Below are 27402 nucleotides of genomic sequence, written 5' to 3'. Positions count from 1 at the left end.
ATTCCTGTTCAATGTAGCTCAGCCATTAAAAGCCCTTATTTGCATATATTATGTCAGGATTCACAAAGAGTCCTCTGTTTTCTGTCGTGTCCTTGCAGCAGTCTGATTTCTCTTAGTGTTCTGCCATCACTGGTCTGTGCAGGAGAGATCAGAGCCCTAATAATAGATTTTTGACAGGGAGCTCGCCTGCTACCTGCCCTACACAAATCCTCACTGTTCATGTTTGCTTCATGGCAACAAAGCAGACAGAAGGAAAATGCCAAGTGCTGAGTTTGAGGTACAGCCCTGCCATAGCTTGACATTTCAGCAGAATAGCAGTTTATGAGATGCATAATTTTTCATCTGGGACTCAGCTGCCATTTTCATAGAGGCTTGCAGCTCATCGACTGACTGGAAGTAGGGCAAAGGTTTACAGCATAGATCAAGGTCTACATCCTTCCTATAGCTATTTAAAAATAAGTATTATTCTCTAGATGAGGTCAGAGAACTAAGCATTTTTCCCCCATTTTTAATATTTTCTAGCCAATTTCATTCCCACAAAGAAAACACTTTTAGAACAGGTGCCATTTGTAGTTGATTAAAAATGATCATAATTGATTTCATTCACCAAAAGATTAAATGACTCCTGGAGAAAGAATGAAGGAGGAGTCTTTACATAGAGCTTTTGATCAAAGCTGTGTTTTCTCCTCCTCTTACTTTGAAAAAAGCTCATTCTGATCTTGAAATGAGTGAAGAATCTTCACTCCTTAAGTGTAATTGGTTTGTAGTTTATTATTGTTAGAGATTGGATTTAAATTTTCACATTCATGCACATGTACTTGGGAAACAAATGCAGTGTAGGTACATGTAAGTGAGTGTTTAATTTAGAACTACACATCTCTGTGAGCTTCAGTAACAGTTCACCATGTCAGAGCCTCATACAGAACAATGGTACAGTACATTGGATTAATTAAAGAAGCCTTGCAGAGAACTGAATTCTCAGTATGTCAAGATTTCAATTTTATGTTAAATATTTTCTAAAGGCCAGACCCTTAAATCTCAGGGGCTGTACCAAGCAGTGAGCTGTGAATTTAACCATAGGCTAACTGCTAATGATAAGGAAAAGAGTCCAAGTTGAGGCAGCTGTAATACAGTCATTGGATTAGGCTATCAATCACTCGGTTCCCTGAGGAACAGGCAAAGACGACAAAACAGTGAAAAGGGAAATTAGGAAGGGAGGGCATGACTGGAATGAGATTCTTCACCAAATGTATCTGTTAGTTGGCTGAATCCCCCAAGCATCAGACAGGAATGTCCAGCATTGCTCTCAGACTAAAAGCCAAGTATTTGTTCCAAAGTCCTAGGAAACATCAAATCATCATTAACTGTTCCTGTTCCATGCAGGCTGCTAGAAATACAATTGGCTACATTCTCCTGGTTTAATAGCCTGTAATTAGGTTAATCTCTAAACTGCTGCTGTTGAACACTCTGGATTTACTGTTTATATCAGAGCTCATATAGAATATGTACAGTTGAAATAATTCATTTCACAGTTGGTTGGGGTTTTTAATAAACAGAAAATTGTTAAGCTATCGAGTCTTACTCATGGCAACCAAAGCACGTGTCAGAAAGCAATTAATATAAAATCCTAAATTCTTCTCAGACATAATATGAGAAAAATAAGAGAAAATCTCTGTAGTATAGATTGCAGGAAAAGAGCAGGGGGAAAGAACATGAAGGTTTATTCTGGGTGCAGGTAGCTAAAATGGGAAATCTGTTCATATAATGGTTTAGATTAACATGATTAAGTAATGAGTGCTTTCATAGTTAGCATCTTGAAGACACACTCTGATTAACGAAGAGTGGAAATGAATGGAGAAGGTAAAAAAATATGTCAGTGTTTCAAAGCAGTTTAAAGCAGTTTGGTGGAGCAGGGGCTTGTATTTAAACCTGATTACACTTATGGGTATAGGTGAATGTACCACAGGTAAACTATGACCTTGTAAGGAAGTGTAAGTCAGCCAGGAACAGAAAATTTTTCTGGTAATATCAGCAAGATTGAACCCAGTGGTGGTGACTTTGTCAGCGCGAGCTGATTGTCTTTCTGTGTCTGTCAGGTCTGGGGAAAAGGTGTCTTTCTCTTATGGTCACCTCTTCTAATTTTAAGCAAAGACACACCAACAAAAATCTCTCAGAGTATTTTTGTGTCATGTCTTTTGGAGGTTATTGTGTTTAAAACTGAAATATTTCTGTTGTAAGAATATTGCTATAATTAATTTTTAAAGTAATTTAACTACTTTTCAGTATCTTATGAATTATTTATTTGGAAAGTACTTAGCATTTAAGTACTTTTCAGTTTATTCTAGCACAGGAATTAAGATACTATTAAAATTTTCAAATGGACATTAATTAAAATAATAAAAATCAAGAAAAACTATGGTGAAGTCTACTGCTAGGTTTGTTTGCCATTAAGTCTCAGCAGGTCTCAGTCTTGTTCACGTCTCTCCACAGATAGTCACGATGAAGTCAAAATTTCTTTTCACTTCAAGATGATGCTTGAATGAGGTCTAGAGACTGTGATGGCATGCAGTATAACTCTGCAGCCTTTCCTACAGCTGAAAGGCTCCACTGACTGCAGAAGTGTGTCTAAACTGAGGGAGCTGTGTGCCCTGTACTGTGCCAGTACTGGTTGCAGGGGTTGGTCTGGCTGCTGACCTTTCTCTGGAGAGAACTAATTAGAGTTGGGCCAAGCTTTCCTCTCTCAGCGTGCAGGTGATGGCACAGGTGACATTCTGTCATTCCAGAAGAAGTGGGTAGGCACGTGGTCACGGACTGGAGCACAGAGAGATGGTTCCAGGTGGTAGTGTTCAAGTAGGCTTGTAAGTCTACAAAGCTTTGTTGCAGTGCATGTATATGATGGATTAAAACCTGCATACTTGTTGTGAGAGTTTAGGGAGTTTCAGTGTAGGAGGCAGAGGAAATACTTGACAAAGGAAATAGGGTCCCAATTCATGTGATTTCATGTCGATGTTACAAGCTCCCTGTTGTTGATCGTGCAGGGCCCATAATTATCTTTCCTGCTGACTTGTTATTCTGTACCTGAATCAACAGCAGGGTTTGTGGTACAGGTGGTACTTAAAAGTGATCAATGATACAAGTGCCTTCTGTGGAAATTATAAACTGTACCTGTCACTCAGAGCAGAAGCTCTAATTATAATCTCCCCCCACCCCTCAAAAACACCCCAAAACCAAACCATGAATGTGGTAGAATTTGTAAACAATTCTGAATAACAATTGTATCACCAGAGGTTAAAACCCCTAAGTTTAACCTGGTCTGTCTCAAGCATGTTCATTTTTTTGATATTAATTTGCTCTAGTCACCAAGTGACATATATTGTCTTTAGTGCTCGTCTTTATTCTGAAGGACATATTCTCATGTTTGCATTTATGAAAAAAAATGGCATCACATTTATAGATCAAAGTAGGAGCTAAAAAATAATTAGAAAAATTACTTCTTATTTAAAATTTACTAGCCTGGAACTTCTTCCTGTTCTTCCTTCTCTCTGTGGGACATCTGTGCTTGCAGAATAGGCTGACTGACTACTGTCTGCTCCCTACCACTGCTGACAAAACACCCCAAACTTCTCTATTGTGTGCGAGCTCCTCTCTCTGGACCAGTAGCCTCAACAGCTTATGCAGCTCTGTGAGGATGTTGAGGCTCTCACCATTCCACCACCTACAAAGTGCTTGATTGATGTGTTTTAGAAATGGGTCACAAAGTGTCTTGAAGAGAAGGTTTCACAGTAACATGGAGGTGTGCTTGCTGTGAGTAATCCTGTTGTAAGACATTTTGACAATCAGATACGGGGGTTTAGAAAAAAAATTTAAAAAAGAAATTACCCCTAGAACAAGTTTAAACCCAAGGCATTGGTTTACACCAGTCAGCCCTAGAAGGATGTACTTACCTCATTAGTGCTGCTGTCCTGCTTCTGTGTAGCCTTGAAAAGTTCTACCACTGGTTAGCTATGATTTATTATGAACTCCCCAGGGAATACATCTTTATTCACCTAAATCCTGCTAACATTCTGTATTTTTTAGTATCCTGCTTGAATAAGGAATAAATCCTAATGCCAACTTCACACATAAAATACAGAAGACAGAATAGAGCAGATTTGTTTAACTGGGTAGATCCTGGGTTTGTATTTCACTGGGCATCACTTCATCCCTAGTGAATGATTGCCAGAAGCATTTATAAATGTATTTCACAACCATCAGAACGTTTTTTTTAACCTTTCAAAAGAATGCATCTAATATATAGTAGTCAGCTAGGGAATCTGCATTTTAATGTGCCTTTTCATGCAAGCACCTCATCGTATACAATGAGCTGTATAAATGTCCTGCTCACACACAGGATATACAAACATATCCTACAAAATCTTTTAGAGAACCAGCTGTAAGAATTCAGTTTTCCAATTTATGATCAATTTGCAGTTCATGTATTACTGGGTAATTGAAATTGTCTTTCTTATTAACATGCACCGTGTAACCATCTTCCCTAAGTTCCCTTTAAATCCCAGAAGACACTCGTAGTCAGGGGTTGAGCCACTGTTATTTGGGTTAAGTGAGAGCCGAGGGAGAGCTGTTGAGCACAGTGTCCCACTGTTTCAGAATGAGAAATCCATTGCAGAAACATAGAGAGGGTGTTTTTAATGGCATGAGGTCTGTCCGTGGAATGTGTGGTACCACACCTGACTCAGCACCGAGGCAAGGATGATGCTGTGAAGGACTTTATTACAGGCAGCTCAAAATGAGGAGAGACCAGCGTGGTTTTTGCAAGCAGGCATGTCAGTGAAGACACAGCTAACTGTGTTACAGTCGTGTCTGTCTGTTCAGAAATGTTTCATGACCCTATTGAGTGACCTGTTGGTTTCCAAAAGAATATATGGTTACTCCAGTCCATATTTTGGCAGGGCTGAGCTTGTCTTACTCCTGTCAGCTATCACTCTCCTTCGGCTGCTAAGGCCATGTCAGCTGCTCCCCTATTGGAGTACCCCAGAGCTGGCAATGTTTTCACCAGGTTTTGGATATATACCCACTCAAGAGCTGCTTAGCTTTCAATAGTGAGTACTCAGAGAAATCTTCTCATTCTAGGCACTGAAAAATTTCGTGCCCTTGCTGAGAAGAAACTGCCAAACAATACTCATAAGAATCTGTTCTTTATATTATATATAAAAGGAGAAGTTTCTTCAGAACTTACTGAAGGTGGGATTTGAAGAATTCAGAATTCCAAGGAAGATCTGGTGACACCCTACTTTCTCAAGAAATAGTAGGAAAAAGTCTACTATGTGGTACATTCTGATTTATTGGTATAACAGAGAGGTTGTTTGCATCTTTGTTGTTTATAAAAACACTCTAGATGATCAGTTCTTGGCATGTATCCAGAAAAGAGGTAAACCCTGCCAGATTAAGGGAAGTCTTGCTCCATTTTGTTGCTGGGAGTTTTAGTACAGAGTTCCCTTCTGTGTGGGGCTGGCACACAGATCTGTTTCCAATGTGTTTGTTTTTCTTTTCTTTCAGGCTTAATATTTTACAGCTCTGAGGACATTCCCACCTTACTGTTGGAGTCAGATAGTGTAAAAGGATCCTAAAAAAAAGTCACTCTTAGTCTCTTTTCCAAACTTAGACTTTTCCAGGGCTGCCTCTAGTGTGCTTTGCTATTTCTTTCAGTTTGCAATAAATGAGATGCTCTGAGGCAAAGCTTAGCACAGAAGGCAGGCAGCAGTGGTGCTCTCTTCTGCCTGTGCTACCTGCAGTGCCTTGCTGAGCTGTGCCACTGCCACTCTGTGTCTGTGTCTGCCCCGGGGCTGTCCCAGGGAGGCCAAGCTCAGAGAGCACAGCAGATGGAAGCAGAGGTGCTAACCAAGTACAGCTGAGGGTTATCCCCTGAGCATCAGCCACTTCACTGGGAGACTCCTGGGCTTCCCCCTCATCCCTGTGAGGAGTCAGGCATTCTCAGAGGTGCCTTCCTTTCCCACTCCATTGATGCATCAGAAATCCGAGGTTAGTATATTCCTTACATATTATGTACTGCTGTCAAATGCCTAAGGCAGCGTGCACCTACATTTCGTGGTGAAATTCCAGTGGTTAGGCAAGTAAATGATGCAGGGCTTACTGGTGCAGCTTAGACTTCTCTTTTTGAAAACGCAGCTGTATGTTATTTTATCCCAGTCCGTTTTCTAGTCTGATCTTACTGGAGAAAGTGATATTTTTAAGCTTGGCATTGAAATATCTTCCTATCAGTTAATGTAAGCATCTGGTGTTTTTATGTATTTTAAAAGCCCTAATAACAGCATTGCAATCCCTTAATGCTGCTTCTCACTTTCTTGTTACAGTAGGTATATGGCACACATCTTCTGGTTTAAAAAGCTCAGAACAAATTTCAGCAATTTAATCTCGGTGTTAGAAAAAGGATCACAGCAGCTGCTATAGTATTTTGTATTTATGCTAGTTTTTGTAAAGATTCATGACATGCTCCCTGGGAGCTAAATATTGACAAGCATGCTCTGGCAAGCAAGATCAAGCTTGGTGAGTTAGCACAGCTCAAGTCTCTACATTGACACTGTAACCCAAGTCTGGAAACTATTATCCTACACCATTTATTTTGGCTTTATAGGTGATACTGTCCACTTGAATTAGGGATTTCTGCTGTATTTTTAATACTGTAACTGTGGATTCATATTTGATTTAGGACCACAGTACTTGCAAGGTTGGTTATACATCTGTGTTTGATGACATCTTCAGTAGTGTATTGTGTATAGAATCACAAATGACAGCATAAAACCTACATGATTTCAAACCTACAAGCCAGAAGTAAACATTGAGCATAAAATAATTTTAAAATCACATTTATCTTTTAAACTGTAGAACAAACCACGTCCTAAAACTGTGGGTCTATGGAAGCTATTGATCAAATATGAAGTTTGGACATGTATTCGTTATGGGAGGTAATTTAGGAGATTAATTTTTTTGTATATTCTGTAGGTAAAACAAAAATCCACTTTTTTACTAATTGTAAGAGCACCGTGTTTGTAATGCTTTTAGTTTACTTTTTGAATTTCTGAGTAAAGAACTTAAGCCAATTTGGGCTTCTAGTAAGCTTGGCATATACATTAAATTGATTACCAGATGCATTGTGCAACATATGGCATTGTACAGCCTTTGTGTGCTTCATAGTATTTTCTTAAATTACCATCATTTGTTTTGATTCCAAAAATGCACTTGTCTCGGCTTTCTAGTGCTTTGGACTTAAATGCAGGCTTTTCAGTGCTGAACAGATGTGTTAGAGTTTCACGCTTTTGTGAGTCTTCCTCTTCGAGTTTTCCATACACAGTATTATGTCAGTTATAGCTCATGCAAATGGGATATCTTCATTTTGGTATGTACACTGATAGCCTAAAATAAACTTCAGAATTCCTAAGAATTCTACATAACCAAGAGAAACATGGAAGCTATACAGTTTTTCTCGAAGATACTGCTCCCAAAGTGAATCAGATATGTTTTCTTTTAGGTTAGAGAAAAGCAGGAAGGAAGGAAAAAATAATTCCTTTGTGGGTGACAGCAAGAGCTAACTGCAGTCCTGTATGCTTATGTGAACCCCTGTATTTCCATGCTTGAGGCTGTGGTGTGAATGGGCATAAACACTTTATCCATGAAAACACATGGAATAAGGTGCTTGGCACATTAGTATGTAATTTACTTCTGAGAGGAGACTGCTTGAGTTGATTTACAAAGCATGCTTCTAGAAAATTATCCTTTAAATTACAAACATTTTCAGAGAAAAGGGTAAGAGGACATTCTGGGACAGGGGAGAGGGATTTGTGACCAGGGGGATCAGCTGCTGCCTCTTCTGCTCAGGTGGAATTCCTCTCTTTACACACAATAGCCGGCTTCCCCTTGCAGTGTTTTTATTCTGGGAGATAAAAATATTACACTTTTGTCTAGCATTTGGACATCCTCTCCTAGAAGGGAGGATGTGTAAGTGCCAGATTTTGCTGGTGTGTGTTTAGCAGTAGCAGTGTGTGTTCTGATCAGTATTTTAAAATCAACAAACGCTTTGTGGGCCCCTGGCTTTCTGTTAATTGGCCTTTACTTTGATCACTGAAGACCAACAAATGCAGTTTAGGAGTTGTGTTGCTACCATTTTTCTTCAGTGGAAGCTGAGGGGATGAGTAAGTACATCAATTAAGTCCCTTACTCACCCTCTGAGCTACCCTCATTGGATAATTAAAGTGATCTGGCAGAGCAATACACTAAATTCCCTTGCACCCCCTTCTGTTGCTCTGAATACATCAAACAAATGAATATTTAGGCTTATTAATGCTGTTATTTTTTATTAATGCAGAAAGCAGAGTTATGATATGGGTGTATAATTTCTTCTTGAAATCAGCACTGAGTTGTGTGACTGGTCACAAGCAGGACTGATATAACCATGTTTTAATTACCAGCCTTCAGTAATATATCCAGAGCTAGTAAAGGCCTCTGCAAATAGTGTTCGGGCTTCCTTTATTCCACACAATAGTTTACACAGCATGGACAAGCAATTATTTTGCTTTCCATTACAACACTGACTCCTCAGCTTTCAGTACGTTCTCAGCTAAAGAAATGGCATGAAATTTCCTATAATTGTGAAGGTTATAAAGGAGAAGATAAAGAACACAAAATTTTAAATTGTCATCTATGCACATCTAGGGCCTCAACTAAATCCAAGGTATCACCTCTCTGTTGGAGGGGGAGTCTTTTTCATTCATGGAATACTGCATAGCACTATCCCCAGGAGCCACATCATGTGCCCAAGAGTATTTTCCAAATGTTTTTTGAACTCTGTCAGGCTGGTGTTGTGACCACTGCCCTGGGGAGCTGTTGCAGTGCCCCAAAAAACGAAAGTGTAAGGAACTAAACATTTAGAAACATACGTACCTAGTTATGAAACCACAATTACAAAAAAGCTTTCTTGTGTAATGAGCTCTACATATCTGTCATACGGTGTTTTAATGTCTGCAGTAGTTATTAGCTTAATATTTCCATTCTCTGAGCAACTGCCATTCTTGAAACTGATTGATGTTTATGAATAAAGCACTTTTATTATGTGTTGCCAACTTCTGAGGACCAATCTTATAACCTACAGTGCCTACAAAGGAGTGATGATACCTGCTCTTTCTGGAACTAATCACATCTGAAGAAAATGAAAGGCTGAAAACATTGTGGATCTTTTCTGAAAAACTTTAATTGCATTGTAGACTATTTTACTACAAAATGGTTGTATTGTTTTATCTGACAAAAGTGACATGAGGGGAAAATAATTTTACAGGAAGAGACATGTTTGAATATAGGTAACTAGCACTGTGAAATGGCTTGGCTTGAGGCAGTGAATTTATTTATGAGCTGATGAAACTGTGGTCTCAATTTTTCATTGTCTGGGTGCAAAACAGTCTTCTGACAGGGTGTGCTGGCTGCAGAGTCTTCAGTGACCTTTCATTGGCTTGTTTTGTGGGTTTGTGCTCTGTCCATTCTGGCCAACAGATCTGCAATTTCAGAGAAGAAAAAGTACAAGAAAAAGAAAAGAGGATGTCCCTCCAAGTGTTTATCTTCTTAAGGCCACACTGTCTTGCTAGGGCCTAGACAATCTCTAATCATGCTTTTAAAGTTTTTCAAAGGAGGAAAGCTGTAAGAAAACATTACAGGCAAGTTAGTGGTAAATATTGCTCAGAGAGAACTCAAGGTTTATGGAGGTTTTGTGCATTATTAAAATTTCTTCATCCTCATCCTGCCTCTGTCCCTTAGAGGCAGATCTATAAAGGCAATGCTTCTGGCTCCAGCAGGAGCTACCAGGAAATGGGAGCTTCTTGTGCTTTCCTCCCAAAATAAAACAGAGAAAGAAATTGATGCTAACCAACACTGGCCTATAGTGTCATGTCTGGACTTAGCTTGTAGGAGCGAGTTCAGCTGCTGACACTAACCTAAATGCACCACCAGGAAGCCCCCAATGACTATATTTGTACTTTGGACACTACCTAAAGCTGGAAGATTGCTGCTCCAAAGGCCCATCAGGTTCTGTATTAAAATTAATAAGGCACATCTTGAGCTGAAGAATCCCTCCAATAAACTGTTTTCTGCAGGTAGAATGAGAACCCAGATGTTCTCTAACTCACAATTTGATCATCAGATTATAGTTGGTCCTGCAAAACTCACATCCCATCCAGCCTTCAGTATGAACAGCTCTAGGTTTTGCTCTTGATCACATAAATCTTCATCTGCCCAGATGCTTTTGTGTCAGAGTCAGAAACAGCAAAGTGAAATTCTCAAAAGCCCCCATGCTATGCTTCTTTTCCCAACTGTACCCTGGTAGCAGCAGCCTGCTTCCCAAATGTCTCAGAAGACTCTGGTGTGGCCCTTGTTTCCAAATGATGACACAGCCCACCAGCATACAGACACATGCAGGTCCCCATGAACGGCCAAGGTAGGTAGTTTCCATTTATTGCTGGGAGGAAAAAAAGTGTCAAGTAACTTCCTACTCATCCTATGGCAATCAGAGTAGGGCTGTGTGCTTCAGCTACCTTAGGTATAGCTATCAGTTCTCCTACTCTTGGTTGTGTGAGTCTTGAGAAATGGGAAGTGTTGAAATAAATGGCTATGATACACACAGTGTTGAAATAAACATTTATTTTAACACATTGTATGTGATGAGCCATTTATTTTAACACTTTTCAGTTGAAGTGTTGAAATAACAGGTTTTATCAGGGGACGTGTCATCCACTGTTTTATGTATATGTGAATATGGAAATACATCTAAACTGAGTGTGCGTTTATATATATACTCACACAGATTATATGGATATGTAATAATAATAATATGGTAGGTGTGTATGTGGACACTAATGCACAGGCAAATACAGTGTTTTCTACTCAAATTGAGTCTTGTTTCACAAAAATTTGTGTTTGTGACATATTTTTAATATGTCTGTGTATCTATAAATAGACCTAAATATGTTGGTACATAAAATTGCTTATTACTAGATAACAGCAATTGGATGAGATAGATAAAATAGAGGGATAGACAATAAAATAGATAAACCTCAAAATAGGACAATGATTGACGTGGGTTATGTAAAGCAAGAAAGAAATAGTTCGTCTGAGCTTTCTCATTATCTAGACCTGGTTTCTTTAGTTTGCCATAATTTCTGAAGTTCTACTTCCCTTTCTGTGATGGACTTCTAAGAAAAGTGGTTATTAAACAGCACAAGGTAGGAGCCAGGTTTTGTAAATGACCTGAAAAGTTGTTGTACTGCATTTCTCAGTAATTTTGGCTTTTTAAATACAATGTAGGAACCTCAATTCCCTGCTCAGCAGGCAGTCACATCTCTTCCAGTGTGTCTTTACTTGTACTAAATTGCCTTTTTGCAGTGAGAATTGTGGATGTGCTAAAGCCCACAGACACGTGGGCACACGCCACGTCCTGGCTCCAGGGTCATGTTGACCGTGGTGGTTGTGTGGAGGTTAAAACCAGCTCAAACAAAGGCAGCACTGCCGAGGCTGACAGAGGCAAGGCTGCCTTTGAACAAATCTGTAAATAGCCAGAACCATTTCTACCACACTTCAGGTTAAATGTCAGTCTCTGCATTGGAAGAAAAGGGCAGCAAGACCTACCCCATGATAAAGTGAACTACTCACATCTTTTGAGGGCAAGAATTTGGCATGAACTCATTTGCCTCCTTGTGATGGCTGCAGTGATCTTGTCTGGTAACTGGACAATATTTTCTAAAGGATCTTTTTGTTGGCTCTTATGCTGGTCCTATTCACGTGTCCTTTTCCTTGCAATACATCAGGAGCTTACCCTGGCCATTAGCACTATTTTATTACCTTCTCATTACTGTAGTACCATTATTCATTTGTTTGATTAGCAGTGGCACTCTCTGGGTAGCAGGCAAGGGTTGTCCTGGCCAGGGAGGGTTTCAGTGCAGAAGGTTCCAGACCTCCCACCACTGGAGCAGCTGGCTCAGGCTCCAGGTCATGGTGGGCAGCAAGAGCAAGGCAAGGAAAGGCTCCCTGAGCCAACCAAAGAAGATGGAGAGCATTCTGTCAGACATTTTCCAGATCCAAATCAAACCAAAGAAGAAACCATGAGTGAAATTAAATAATGAACGTTTGATGAATTGCAACATAAAATGCTTTGCTGGGTTTCATGCTGACGACCAGAAGTATTGACTTTTAGTGAATCTGTAGTTTTCAGTGAGAGAGTGGCTTTGTTAGGAAATGTTTAACCGCTTCTTGCAGCATTCACAAAACAATTTGTATCTGTCCTCTTGGTTTTTCCTACTGAAGTTTGATATGAGTGAAAATTCCCCCAGGTCTCCATGGATAAATAATATTTACAGATAAGAAAAATTTAATTTTTGCCTCTCTCTTTCTCTGATTCTAGCCTTTTTTTAATTGAGAGAATTCTCTGATGAGTACTAAACATTTATTGAAAGAGAACTCTAGTGATTTTATGAATTTTTAGCTGAAAGAGCATAAATAATAATTTGTATTAATTAAAAAATGGTAAAATTAAATCCTAAAAAGGACACTGATTTTTCTCTTTGACTATGGAAGTTCAAGATTTTTTTTTTCTATTTGAGTACAATTTTTTTAAAGGAAATATGAAGCAAAATTATTTCCTCTTTTTTCCACTCAGAGGTTGGGTTCAATTCTGTATTTATCAGGAACAGAATCACATCTTATGTAAGCTTTGAAATTAAGAGGAAGGGTCAATAGTTACCAGAAGAACGATTGACACGCTATCAGTGTATCAAGATAGTCACAATATGCTGACAAAAATCCTGTCAGCTGATATGGTTTCAAGAGCCTGCTATAGCAGAATTAGACAGAAGTTGTTTCAAATCTGCAGAATCATGAACTTTATTCTAAAATCTCGCGACAAAATCCTGAATTCTCTGTAGTCAGCAGAACCTTTGCCATTGACTTGGTAGAGTTGGTGCATTGCCCATCACAACTTTTGAATGACATGAAAAATGGGCTAGCCATTGGTTTGGAGGTGTAGGCTGACTGACGTAGAGATATTCCATAAAAGGACTGTTTCCTCGAATTCTCCATTGGTACATGAATAACTAAAATTTTTGATTGGAAACAGCCAGAACCTGAGTAAATATTACGTTATTGTTAGTGATTTTGGCAAATGGCTATTAATGAGTAATAATGGGCTGAAGGACTGACCAGGCAGGGAAATGGATAGGGAGCAATGAGAAGAGTCATCTCTGCATCTTGAGAAGTGCTGGGCTGTGCAAGGTCCATCCTGCTCTTGCTTTCTGGGAACTTCCTGTATTTTTTAGTGCTCTAAATATTGTGTCCCATTTGCAGACCTCATAACAACTATGTTTAGTCTTTCTCTCTAAACACATCTGTTCATTGGGTTTTCTTCTGCATATAAATGCATTCTCTGGTCATTTTGAAGGATGTGTCTGCTACACTGTTTCATTAAACTGCCGCGTTATCAGGTAATTGTTTAAACATAATGCCATAGCACTATCAAAAGGAAAGGTGAACTAATGGCATTTGCAAATGTCAGGGATTATCTTAACACTTTTATTATAGTTTATAAAAAGTAGGTTCGGGGCATTCCATGGCAATTATTTCCACAGAAATTGGTTATTTAAATAAATTGCTAATTATCTGGATATGACAGCACTGAAAACCCTGCTAATGAGTTATTTGATAAGTGTAGCTTATGGTGGCCACCTACAGGTGGCAGAAAGAAAGAACGAGCAGAATAATCGCAGTCAAAAGGAATGTGATGGAAATGGTTTGTGTGTAACCTGCAAGTTTCCCTGGACTGTTTGCAAATACAGATTATGTAAAGTACTTTGATTGCCAGTATTAGGCAGCATGTACAATATGCAGAAAATGTCTCAAAGAATTATGTTTTCTGGGATTTTCTCCTGATCTCCAAAGTTTCCTACCTACTTACTTTCTGAAGCATTGGATTGAGATCTACGGTGCCTGAACTTTTCCAGACCATTTTCCTTCTATAATGCTTTTCACCCGAGTTTGTTATTTGCTGTCATTGGATTCTTTTGCCATTAGCATGATTAATTTTAACAGTCTGGGAGATATCCATGTTGGTTTCCTTCCAAGAAGGTATCTGCAGAGGGAGGAAAGATGATGTTTCTTAGGTTTGGGGGCTTACATTTTTCAGCAGCACAGATTTTAGCAGTGACTTATTAGTAAAAAATTAGGTATCACCTGCTTTTTCTGTATAATATTTAGGCTCAGTGGTTTAAATCTCAAATTTGTAATATAATATAATGAAATTTAAAAAATCATTTCAGTTGAAAATGCACAGAGTGGGGAGAATTGACACAAATTCATTTTTATTCTGTCTAGTATCCATAGATACAAAAATTTGGTTTGGGTTTATCTAATATCCAAAGGTATGAGAGTTTGCTTTCCTTTAAAATCTGTTTCTGTTGTTCATAGAGAGTTTGATAAAGACCATTGAGCTTGTTTCAAGATTCAGTCTCAGTCTGAATTGACTCTTTTGGCTGTTTTTTAATGGACCTGGATCATCTTTACTAAAAGACCTCATTAGAGCTGCTGCATATATGCACTAAAAACTTCAAACTATCAAATTGGTCCAGTATTTTGCAAGTGAGAATGTAGCCCAGTATTCAAGATTATTTTTCTCCCATTCATGGTTCACTGAGATCAGATCTGAATTGTTTCTGCTAGGAATTCCCAAAGCTACTGGATTGCCTGAAACTTCACACCAGGCTTCTTGAAGCCTCAACCTAGTGGAGATCTTTGGTGTTTGACAGGATCAAGTCCTCTCAGGCCTCCTAGTATATATAAAGTCATAATAAAACACAGGTCTTCTGGCCTTGGTAAAGGGTTTTTTACTTCCTAAGAAAAAATTAGCAAACAAATAAGCTATCCTCAGTGGACAAGAGTATGTCTGCCTACCTGTGCTGATGAGGGAGGGATGTTTGAGTGATGTATGTTCTGCTTCTCCTTCGGGTTGTGTTTTCACTATTGGATTTCCTTGATTAATGGTCTGAAAAGTCTTAATTTTTATTAAAAATAAAAGGTAGAGAAAGCTAAAGCTCTTTGTTTTAAGGCAAGAGAAAGGTCAGGGACTTTCATATCTTACAATTATTTCATTGTTTATGTCTTTCTGAAATAGCAAATATTTTTTCCATAATGAATGAGATTTGAAAGGGTAGCTTTCAATTCAGAGTAGCATGTCATCTCCACGAGGTATTTTTCTGTCTTTCATTTTTATATCTCACTCCACTGCCTGAGGTCTTGATAAATGGACTTTGTTTATTAAATCTCATTATTTTACAGCAAGGTAAATGATAGCCACATCTAGCATCTGGTAGCAGCTGTAGCACTTCTATCAGGAGAGCACCATATCAGCAGTTTCCTCAGCTACGGGTGCTTAACTGGTGGAATTACAGATCCCAACATGTCAAAGTAGGTAGTAGATGCTTATCTTTTAGTATGTGAGCTGTCTTTCAAATGCATGCTGGATTTTGACCTCAGCTTCTTAAATACCATTGGATTTATCAGAAAACGTTCTGCAAATTCCCTCTACTACTTACAGATCCTTTAAAATTTGGCATTAAATCTCCTTTATTTCAACCTTTTAAAAATTCTTTCTCCACAAATCTCTGTAATGGAATTTATTACGTTCCTATGTATTTGTATGAAGATGCAGGAAAATAGAGATTGTTAGTCAAATTGAGTGTTTGTTTCCTTTTTTTTTCTAATTTGCCTTTTTTTAATAGCTTGCATTAGTATTGTTTCTATTGTTTGCTTTTTTTTTTTTTTTCTTAAATCTGGTAGGTTGTTTCACCATTTCATTAGGCAGTAGGATCTCTATGACAAGCAAATGGCCTTGTGTTCCAGCCTAGCAGCTTTTGTTACAGAGGGAGAAGCTTCTGAACTGTGATGGAAAATGTAAGGGAGAATGGCTGCAGCTTATGTTGTGCTTGTTCCATATGACATAGACTAATAAAAAAAATGCTGGGATGAATAGTGAGACCTTAGTGAACCCTCTGATTGTCATTACATCCATTTATTTACTCTCATCAGAAGCACTTCTGAAATGTTTTTAAATTCATTTGGGTGAATTATAAATGAATGGAATACTTTTGCAATCATACCAATTTATCACTAATTTACTAATCACCAAATGTAAGTAATAACTCATATCATGAATATCAAATTCAGCTGGTACTAAAAAGTACCTATGTTCTGTAATAAATTCTAAGTCTCATTGCTAATTCTGCTAGACTTCATTGAATCATGTGCTTGATTTCTTTGGGCCGAGTGAAGGCCTTTCTGATTACCTATTGTGCTGAAACCTTAAATAAGCTGTCATTTTGGTCCTTTTCCTGAACTGACCATGTACAGAGATAGCCATTTAAGTGAGAAGGGAGTTAATTATATTCTGGAAATATTTTCTTGTGGAACTCTTTGCTACAAGATATCTTTACAGCCAGGGGTCTATAAACCTTTAAACCCCAATGAAATTAAGCTCTTAGGAGTTACATTGGGATTAGAAGTGTATAAACCTTCATGCCTCAAAGCAGATTGGGAAGAAATTTCCCTATAGCCACATGATTTCAGAGTTCCCAGTGTCTGTGTTCTTTAACCTTTCTAAGAAACAACTGCCTCATCACAGTGAGGTTCTGGAGTGGTGTCAGCCTCAAAGCAATGTAGCAAGTCTGATGTTTACTTCTAGCTTCAATTTCAAAAACTGAATGTTTGAAGAATTTCCTGAACTACTGTTTTTGATGAGATTACTTTCAGTGGTTTTGGCTGTGTAGTGTATGTTTTGGCCTGTATGCATTCCAAAAGGCTTTATTTTTAAATCTGTCAGAGCAAACAGCACGGTTTCTTTTCCATTTCTTTTCCCTCAAGCATTTCTTTAAGGCTGGACCGTTAATTATGTCATATTATTTGCTCTTTGGACACTTAGCAGTCATCCTCTTTTAAAGAATTGTTCTATTCTTTTCAAACACATTGCAATCAATCCAGCCCAAACAATGGGAAAGAGTCCCTAGTGTCCTAGGGAAAGTTCCTGCTCAACTCCAGATCCCTTCTGTGATCTGTTCTGTTGGGATCTTTAAAGCAGTTTTGGTGAGATTTCACATTTTTTATCTATGAGGCTCTAGTTTCCCTGAAAACATATCAGTAGTGCATATTGAGTTAGGCTGTCCCTTTCATGTGCATAAAGTTTAGTTGCTGTTACCTCATTCAGTACTGAGGGGAAAAGATTTCGTGACAGCCACAGCCATACAGATCCTCTGGGAGTGATGTGTCCTCTCTTACGCTATTGTTGCCCAATGATGGCACCAAATTATCCTAAAGCTTCTCTAAATTAAGTAGAAATTTTAATAATGTGGGGGTTATCTAGAGAAATCCCAACTAGCCTAAAAATTAACTGGAAGTGTCATCTGTCTATGCTGTCCATCATTTAATGAGCAGCATCTGTAGGCATATTTTTAGTATTTGCATACCGTCAGTAGAACATAGCCAAAACAGATACATTGCAGACACAGTGTATTGAGACTTTAATCATAATCCTCTAAATATAGCAGGGATTTGTCTGACTCAACCTCTATGTACCATTGGAAATACAAGCTCCAGTTTTGGAAATGCCACCATAAATGAATATACTTTTTCTTTTGAGAATTTGAATATCATATTAATTGTTAGAGGGGGCTTACTTAAAGAATTATCTGAATCTACAAACATACAAAAGGGGAAACAAGTAAAATATGAAATATCAAGTGCAGTGAAATGGCACTTTTAAACCATTTTTAGTTGAACATAAATAAGATTTTTGCTCTAACTTGGACAACATTTAGGTTCAAAAAATCAACCTGATTCTTTATGTAGAAACATAGATCTCTTTATCTACAGTTTACTGTATGGTAAAGTATTGCTTTTGGTCTCAGACATTGTTGGTCTTTGTTCTGAGCATCAGCTAAGATGTTCAAGCTAGCTTTGCATTGTTTATCCAAGTGTTTCTCCCGTTCTCTGTATTCCAGCCACATGCATAATTTGCTGTACAAATGTTGACACCACTTGAAACCCACTTGGTGTCAGTTTATAAATGATTATAACCTCTGCACCTCAGAATTAGGTGTTAGTTCCTGCTGTTGCTGTACCATGAGGGGTGTGCAAGTCCCACCAAGGGTAGCTGTGCTGTGGCTAACCCAGTGCCTGGTTTTCTGCAGGAAATGCTATCCGGCCCATCGCCCTCCGCGCAGTGTCTGCCATCGCCCGCGCTCTCCCGGGATTTCCCATCTTGGCAACTGGAGGCATTGATTCTGCTGAGACTGGGCTTCAGTTTCTGCACAGTGGGGCTTCTGTCTTACAGGTACCACTTCTTTAAAATGTTAAAAGTAACTGTGATTACGATCGTAATGGATCTTCATTTCGAACATTCAGATAGTGCGGAGTTTCTACCATTGAAAAGAATTTTCATGTTTTTAACTTCGTGCTGCTTGCTAAGAAACATTTATTTCACATGGAGGAGGAGGAGTTGCCAAAAGAAGACTTTGAGTGTTGCAATACTAATCTGGGAAAAGGTTAGCCATGAGTTTGTTAGTGCTTATTATCTCGAACTTAGATGATTTAAAATTGAAATATCTCTCTCCCTTGTCATACTAACAAGGTTGATGCAGAATTAAGCTCGACCTGTCTGTTCTTCTTGTATTCTCAGTTCTTTTCTGCAAAGTGCCTTCTCAAGGTGAGAGGGCTTCCAAAGGGCTCTACACTGGTCTCACAAGGAGCCAGTTTAAAATAACTTGTTTGTCCAGACATCTGTGTCCCTTAAGGATGTTCACTGAAACAGGAGCTGTAGCGCTGCACCTGCTGCATGAGGTGCTGGTGTTGCACTGGTGTGAGGTGTCAGCTGCATTCAGCAGTGCAGGCTGCTTGCATTGCCTGAGGGTTGGTTTGAGCTGTTGGCCACACTGGCATGGTTGGTTGGTCCCTGCCATGGAAGGAAGCCTTGGTGGCCTCGTATTACAGGCACCAGGAAATTGGCCGAAAATCAGCCCCGTACCTGCTCTGCCAGGCATGGCAGGGCACCATTGCAGCATGGATGTTAGAATGGCTGAGGAGCAGGTGGTCTTTATGTTATATTGTTCCACTGTATATTGTTACATTCTGGTAGATATTCAGCCCCTTTATCTGTCAGTCCCACCACAGACAACAGCAGCTGTGGATCCTGTGAATATCGGCTTTGTGTCACTCCATGGGATGACTAGAGTGGTTTCATTCCCACAATTCACTTTGACATTGGAATTAGATTCAATGTGACCATCCTTTTTACACAGCTACAGTGGCTGCTGCAATTAGTCATTTGTTTGCTATGTTTCACCAAAAAAAAAAAAGAGCCAGCTCAATATTTTGGTTTGGTTAGGTTTTCTTAATGCACATCAAAGTTTGCATCTCTGGAAGCTGAAGCAGAAGGCTATTCTTTTTGCTTGTGTTCTCTCTTTTTTTTTTTTTTTTTTTTTAAAGTTGTATTAAAGTGATTCAAACTTTTCTGTTTCGTGTTTTCACGGACAGAGAAATTTTGACCTTTCTTGCACAATTGTCTGAGAGGCTTCTTCCATATGAATACTAACTAATGGTGCAAATTACAGGGCAGCATTTGTCTGAAAAAAAATTAGGATTAGCAAGGAAATGTTTTTAGTGCTCTAGATGCATTTCATTTGTTATTGCTAATAGAGCTGCAATTTCGATGGCTTTGTCTGCAGTAACGTTACATGATCTGAGATACACAGAATGAAATTATTTTCTGTTCTATGTCTGCTGTATCTGTTTCTAGATGACTGAAAATCAAGGGGTTTAATGTCACTTTTGCACTTTTATATAGATTGTGTAGCTGTTTGGTTTCATTCTTTCTTTTCTTTTCCTGTTTGTTTGTCCCTATGGTAATGGGAAATTCTGAAATACAATTTCATGCAGACATCCCAGTCAGTGCTTGAGAGAAAGTCTATTTGATTTATAAGACATTAATTATTGTTTTCTTTTTAGTAGTAATCAAATTCACTGGAACTGGCTTCCACAATTGACTTGGTTCTATACAGATCTTTTGCCCTGTACAGAACAATTTCTCTTTTCACTGAATTTTTCCCAGAGATGCTGAAAAAACTCTTATTTTGTCCTTAGGTTTCACCAGTTTAACTTAAGTTATCTCTAGAATTGATTTTAAACTCCTCTGGATCAAAAATATCCTCAGTTTGAGTGGTTTCTTTCTGTTCCTCTAAAGTAGGGAAGTAATTTCAGATAAATGGATTCTAAAGTGGCTGTGTAGGTAAGGATCTGAACTAGTTCAATTGCATCCATTTTAAAATAAACCTTTAGTAAGCTTCATGCAAGATAGTGAATACAGGCCATAAATCTGTTCCCATGATGGGAAGGACAGATGGAAGGGAGAAGGAAATGAGTAATCTCTATAGGAAGTTGTAGAACAAATGCACTTACTGGGACTAGACTGAAATGTTTTTGCTTCTCAGATGAGATACATTGTGATCGACAGAAGAAGGCACCCTTATCTTCACAGGTCATATTTGGACCCCAATTAGGATTATGAGGATCATTTCCATTGTTTTTCTTATAAACAAGGTCATACAAATAGCCAACTAATATTCTTTTCCCTGAATCCCAATCTTTGTCCCATGTCCTTGGTATCAAATGCCCAACTTGCTCCTTCAGCAGCCACAACCTCTGTTGCTTACAGCTTTGACATTCACTTCTGCTTTCTCAGTACTGACATACAGAGTACAGAGTTTGTAGATAACATCGAGTAAAGTGATCTACTGAATGATTCAGTATTTAAGATTCACTGCATAGCAAGTCCCTGAGTTAAGCAGGTAGAAGCTGGGACTATACTGGGGGAATTCTGTGTGTGTCCCATAGCCTTATCTGAAGTATCTGCTTTGGATACTGTTGGAGGTGGTTCTGAAGAGACACTCAGACTGACACAATCCCACACGTTTTGTGACCTGACTTCACATTTCCAAAGCCATGAGGATGCCTCATGCAGAGGATCGAGAGGCAGGAAGCAAGCAGCCTGGGCTTTGGCAGTGATGGAGTGACCTCTGTGCTCAGCTGTGCCACAGAGGCAGTGGGCTAAGGCCGGGGTGTGTCCCTGCTCTCAGCACCCTGTGCCCCAGCAGGGCTTGCAAAGGGTAGGGGCTGTCAGATCATCCAGCATTAACCATGTGCTGTACTGCAGAGTAGCACAGCTGCACTGATCTGTCCCTGGAGCCTGGGACAGCAGCACCTCCTTGGCCCTGGGCTTCCCTTCCTTGTGTCCCAGCACGAGTCCTGTGTCTCCTCTGCCATGGAGTGGGACACTCATGGCCTAGGATAATAAGGAGGCTTTGTGTGAGTTCATTTAATTGCAATGTAGCATATCTGTTAGAGGAAAGGCTTATGAATAATAAATGTTCTTCCATTAAAAGCAAGATCAGGTTTTCCTCTTCAGATACTTCACCGGCAATCAGTTCTCCATTATTTTTTCCAATTGCTTTTATTTTTAAAACACGGGGATTTATTTTCCACTTGCAAAGTCATCATACACAGGAATGCAAGTCAGGAGTCAGGTGGTAAGCCATATTTTGCTGTATGCCATAACCACCTCAAGTGGTTTTTAGCAGGTGTATTAGGAAATGGTGTGGGGAGAAAGTTGCAGTAATCAAAATATGTTCTATCCCCTCCTTTAGAAGATGGAGGGCAACTTCTTAGTATCGTTTCTCACAAAAAGGTTTGGATGTGAGGAATTTTGCAGCAGGTATAGAAAACAAACCAGGTTATTGTAATCAGTAGTAGCTGAACTTAAGATTTTTATACAGCAATTTAACAGACAATTCTTCCCCTTTATGGACTTCATAAACACTTGCAGAAAGACCCCACTTGTTTTTTAATTTCTCATTAAAGATGCGGAAATATTTCAGTCATTCTTCAGCTGATTCCATAGCACTATAGTTTTTTTAACATATTTGGATTACCAACCCCTTTTCAGTACAGGCATGAAATTAAAAAAAAACAACAAACAAACAAAAAAATTAATATGGATATAATCTTGCACTCATTGTATACAAGGAGCTCCAGAAATGTCTAGAAGCCCCTTTCTGTGATGCATATTATTATTACAGTTTTCCAGTGAGGCTGAGGGATTTTGTTTCTAATTTAAGTAAGCTTTTTTTAAAGCCCCAATTTATCAAAATAGATGTATATCATTTTTTTTTGCATGTTTTGCAACATGTGTGTGATTTAGCATTGTCACACTGATGGTTTGTTAGATTTTTGCAAGGTTTTGAAAGAGACATACATTTTTAAAGTCATCTTGCTTCAGGAAATTAAAATGGGAAACAATTATAGAAAATTCCAGCGGAAAGAGAAAATGCATTATGGAAAAAGCAATGAAAGCGTAAAAATATTAAAGTAAAAATCACTTCACAGTAGCCTGTATGATTCAATTGTAGATCAATATTGTGTAGTTAATGCATTAGCAGTAGAGCATTAATTTGCAATTACAGTAGGTGATCTGATCCTCTGTGTTCTGTCCATTGACATAAATGACCTTTTGTTGAAAGAGATTCTGTAGTCATTATTTCTAGCAGATGTAACTAAAAAAAAGAGGTAGACCAAAGGGGTACTTTCTAAAGTATACTTGTTTCATGGTAGAACCTTTCAGCATTATATTCTGGTATGGAATACTTTTTTCATCTGGAATATTGGTAATTTTCATGTAAATAATATGGATTCTTTTTCAAATAAATATCTTTTCTCACAAAATGAGAGGTCACACACATCCTGTGTTGCTGACATGAATGTCTGTAAGGTTTTCTACCCAGCAGTGATTTAAAATCCACCCATGGAATGCTGTTTCTCAGTGGGACAGCCTGTGGCTTTGCCCTGAGCCCTTATTGAGATCCACCTTCATCCTCCCCCACCTCCTCTTGTCCTGACTGGCAGTGCCTTGCAGTGCTGTCCCTGTGCCTTGCAGTGCTGTCCTGTGCCTTGCAGTGCTGTCCCTGTTCCTTGCAGTGCTGTCCCTGTTCCTTGCAGTGCTGTCCCTGTGCCCTGCAGTGCTGTCCCTGTGCCTTGCAGTTCTGTCCCTGTGCCTTGCAGTTCTGTCCCTGTGCCTTGCAGTGCTGTCCCTGTGCCTTGCAGTGCTGTCCCTGTGCCCTGCAGTGCTGTCCCTGTGCCTTGCAGTGCTGTCCCTGTGCCCTGCAGTGCTGTCCCTGTGCCTTGCAGTGCTGTCCCTGTGCCTTGCAGTGCTGTCCCTGTTCCTTGCAGTGCTGTCACTGTGCCTTGCAGTGCTGTCCCTGTGGGAGCTGTGCTCTTGTCCTCACCGTGTTGGGTTCATCCCAGACCTGCTGCCCCCAGACCTTGCCCCATGACCTTCCCCACCTCCCAGGCAAGGGAAGAAGGTGGGAGTGTGTTCCCACCACAGGCTGGATCTGCCCCCTGCCCTTCTCTCCTCCCCAGCACCGGTTGTGGGTGGGACCTCAGGGATCTGAGGAAGAACAAAACTATTCTGGAAATGGGACAGCCCATGACAGGAAAGCAATAGTGATGAGTTTTGCCTCTGTAAGATAAACTCTCCCTCCAACATGGAACACAAGAGGTTTTTGTGAGACTGCTTGTGGTTTTTTAATATTTTCAACAAGCCTTCTTGTTGGTACCTCTTTGGAACAAAAGTCTCAAGGGATTCAGGACAATTTGATTATTATTTTTTCTTCAGCAGGCTTTTTACTGAAGCATTTAGCTGAGAGATTTTTATAACAGCAGGATGGCCCTTTGTGTGTGAATAAACAGGCTTTTCCATCACAAAATCGTAGGACTTGATCTATGAGACAGTATTGTTATTGTATTTGTGCAAATATGAAATCCTTAAGGAACTCTATACTTTTTTTATGGCTACAGAACTGCAAAGTAGAGATCTGGTTCTCCATGCACTTCATTACTCTTCTTTTTAGTCTGTGCCAGTGTCTATTGAAGTCAGTGAAGACTCTGATACCTTGGTTAAGTGAGGATTAGATCAGGCTAAAAAATTCTCATCCTGGAATTACTATTCGTGCCATTTAATGCAGAGTGAAGAACTAAAAGACACTCAAATCATGGGAGTGCATAGCAGGGGAGTGAGGGAACTGGCCCTGTGTTTTGAAATCCCAGGTTGAGTTTCTACTGATAACCATTGGGGAAAAAATACTTTGTTGTGCAATGAATAGCCTTGATTTTGAATGCAGCCAGAGTCCTTTGTCTCAGCCCTGTGTGAGGAGATTGAAGTCGGGTGGGTGGCTGCAAGTCTCAAACAGCCACACGGTGCCATCGGTGTGGCACAGCAGGGCTGCACTTCTGCCTGGACTCCCAAAGAGTCTGGAGTCCCACCCTTCCTCTGCCCCTGTCCTTACCACAGCACATGGGGGAGCACAGGCTGCAGGCTTTGCCCTGTGCCAGGCAGAGAGTGCTCCAAGGGCAGAAAAGCCCAAGAACAGGCACGCTCGGGCACCAGCTGGGCACTGTGAGGTTTGTGACACAGCCTGTGGCTTTAGGGATAGAAGAACAAAACCTTTCTGTACAAAGCTGTCCATGACACAGAGAAGTTAAGGTGCTAGACCTAATTCTTCTCTCATGATTAAAATTGATGAAGAAGAATAGGTTGCTGGATGCAATGTCAGGCTACCAAAATGGTAAGAGACAAGATTCAAGGGATGGTACTTTAGACCCACCAAGACTTTTAGGAAAAAAAACGCCACTTAAGGCAAAACCACTTTTCAGATGTAACTCCTTTGATTGAGATAAGTGTAGTCTCCTGTAGAAAGAGCAGCTTTTAGACTGTATTTACAAAGAAACTTGATAGATATTTGTACATCCATTTGAGTATCTTCCATCACATTTGAGCTTTTGTGGCCATTTTCACTGAAATTTGCCAGAAGGCAGAAAGTGTTTTACTCTAACAAATTTTGAGAAACAGAAAAGGCAGAGGAGAGAGAGTGGCTGCATTCCTTCAGTGTAAGCAGAAGCACACTATGAGCTCACCTTCATTAGACCTCTGAGAACCCGCATGGGACAGCACTGCTAGGGCTGTGTCAGCCACAGGAAAGGCTTTAATTGGCAGTCACACCTTATTAGACGTCAGAGAACCCAACCAGGAGACACAGAGCTGCTGGAAGCCAGATATCATTAGCTCCACTGCTCACAGAGCCACGCACTGAGAAAAGTCTTCAATGGTTACAGCACTGAATGGAGTGGCCATTCTCTGCAGAGATGAAATTTGCAGTACATGCAGAAACAAAAGAGGGAACAAAGTGCTGTTTGAACATGTCGACATAAAATCCTAAGAGAAATGAACGTGAAAGAGAGAAAAGAGTTGGGACAGACATACCTAAGCATTCACTTCTGAAAACATTTCATTATTTTCTGGTTTTTTCCTAGCCCAGTGCTAATTACAGAAATTCAACCTGTTCTCAACTGTCTATCTTTGCTAATAAAACAAAAAGTAATTAGAGGACTTGCTCCATTACAGATGATTGGGAGAGAAATTGCTAATTGATAGTGAGAATCTTCTGTGAGAATTTCTTTTAAAGGAAATCAGAATTTGTCAAACAAAAACAATCTATAAAGTTTTTTTGCTATAGTTGTAAAAAATATCAAATTAGAACAGGTTTTCATTATTGATTCTTACATATTATTTTGCCACTTTTAATGAAAAGTTGCAGTATTCAAATCAGCACATTGTAAAGTTACAGACTAAATTCAACACTAATAATGCCTTTTACTTTGTGCAGTTTTGCATTAGTTCTACGTTTTATTTGGAGTTACTTAGGAGAATTGTCTATTAGCTTTCCTTTATTTCTGCTATTTCACCAGCTGTAAAATGAACTCTGCATAGATAGGATTGCCATTTCATAAATTTGTAAGAATGAATTAAAGCTTATTCTGTAACGATTGCTATTTGTCATTCTCATAATGAATTCTCATGCAAAGTAATTTCAACTATCACTATATGGTAATAATTATTTACTAACAATTAGGTCTCAATTGAGCATCAGTTCAAATGCTGTCCTGTAGCAGTCACTCCTGGCCTCTGCAGACCAGAGCACTGGGTCTGCTCCCCTTTCCTGCTCTGCCTGGAAGTCTGCCCTGCTTCCCTGGCTCTGGTGACATCTTAAGAATTGAGGGGATGGGAATAATTGCTTTGACACCATGTCGTTCTCCATCTCTCCCAAGGACCCACAATATTGCTTGTCCTTTGAAAACCCAGTACTGCTGCACCTCTTTTTAATGTGGATTCACACTATTGATGTGGATTCATGCTGCTGCTGTCTTGCATGAACGTGCACGGAGCTGTTCTCCATGCAGATGAAGCACATGGTGTGAATTGACACTGAATGAGTTTTGTTTAAAGTTTACAAAGTAAGTGCAATATGGAGAATGACTCTTCACAAAAGGCTTGGTAAATTGTTGATGAAATTAGAGGCTATTTGTTTTACTCAACTCAGGTTGCTTTCAGACGTGAAGATAGCTCTTTTGTAGACTGAGTTCCCTTGAATACATGTGGAGGTGACTGGAGATTGAATCTGAAACTGCACCCAGTTCCTTGTTGGATATTGAAAATAAATAGAAGGCAAGATAAGCACAGTGGAAAATGTTGTTTCTTTATTCCTTTCTGCCATCACAAATAATTACTTAGGAAAATTCTTGTGGGGTTGATTTTTTTAATGTTATATGTGCTGTAACTGCAGGGGACTTGTTTTCCTAAAAGGGAGAACGTAAAACGTTCAAGGCTCTGCCATCAGAGAAGTTCTTCTTGGAAACATTGTCAGTCATACAAAGAAAATACACATTTAAGAAATTTTCCTTTTTGTATCATAGCAGCTTTGTTCTTTCAGTCAGAGGCTGTACCTGGCAGGGAAAGGAAGAAAGGAAAAGCAAGCAGTGGAAGAGGTTGTGCTCAGGGAGGGCATGGTCCTGGAGCCCACACTGGGGCAGGAATGCACTGCTCAGATGGAGCTTGGTGCTGGGCTACCTGCAGTTTGGTCACTGATTTTTCGATTTTCCCAGGGGTAGATAAGTGGATTTTCTGCCCAGGAAGGAGGGAGCAATAATTTTTTTTTCCTGTTACAGCACAAGCCCCCCTGACACAGCTTGATGTGACTGATGAGGGGTTCTTTTATCCATGCAATTAGAACAAAAGAAACAGAGAAAGCATTCGTTTTCTAAGCTGGCATTTTGGAAGCTGGCAGTACATTTAAGAAAGGGTTTAACTTCCTTCAATATCACGAGTTATGTCGCTGCTTTTCTTGCTGATATTTGTTATTTGGACAGAGA

The 27402-nt window shown here is 39.5% G+C and overlaps 1 protein-coding gene and 1 long non-coding RNA gene across 3 annotated transcripts in view; one reads left to right on the top strand and one right to left on the bottom strand.

Moving 5' to 3' along the window:
• The window catches only part of DPYD (dihydropyrimidine dehydrogenase), a 337856-nt gene that overhangs the window by 254749 nt on the left and 55705 nt on the right, over positions 1-27402 (top strand). For both annotated transcript variants that reach the window (XM_014884797.2, XM_088170031.1), the window contains exon 19: positions 18279-18421. In XM_014884797.2, coding sequence (XP_014740283.2) covers positions 18279-18421 — 143 coding nt within the window. The remainder of the gene's footprint in view (positions 1-18278; positions 18422-27402) is intronic.
• Positions 9309-27402, bottom strand: part of LOC148222831 (uncharacterized) — a 123942-nt gene continuing 105848 nt past the window's right edge. The window contains exon 9 of the long non-coding RNA XR_015805422.1: positions 9309-9560. This is a non-coding gene — a long non-coding RNA (uncharacterized LOC148222831). The remainder of the gene's footprint in view (positions 9561-27402) is intronic.

Source organism: Sturnus vulgaris, chromosome 9 (assembly GCF_052056855.1).
Source record: "Sturnus vulgaris isolate bStuVul1 chromosome 9, bStuVul1.hap1, whole genome shotgun sequence".
Classification (NCBI taxonomy): Eukaryota; Metazoa; Chordata; class Aves; order Passeriformes; family Sturnidae; genus Sturnus; species Sturnus vulgaris.
This window is presented reverse-complemented; position numbering and strand designations above follow the sequence as displayed.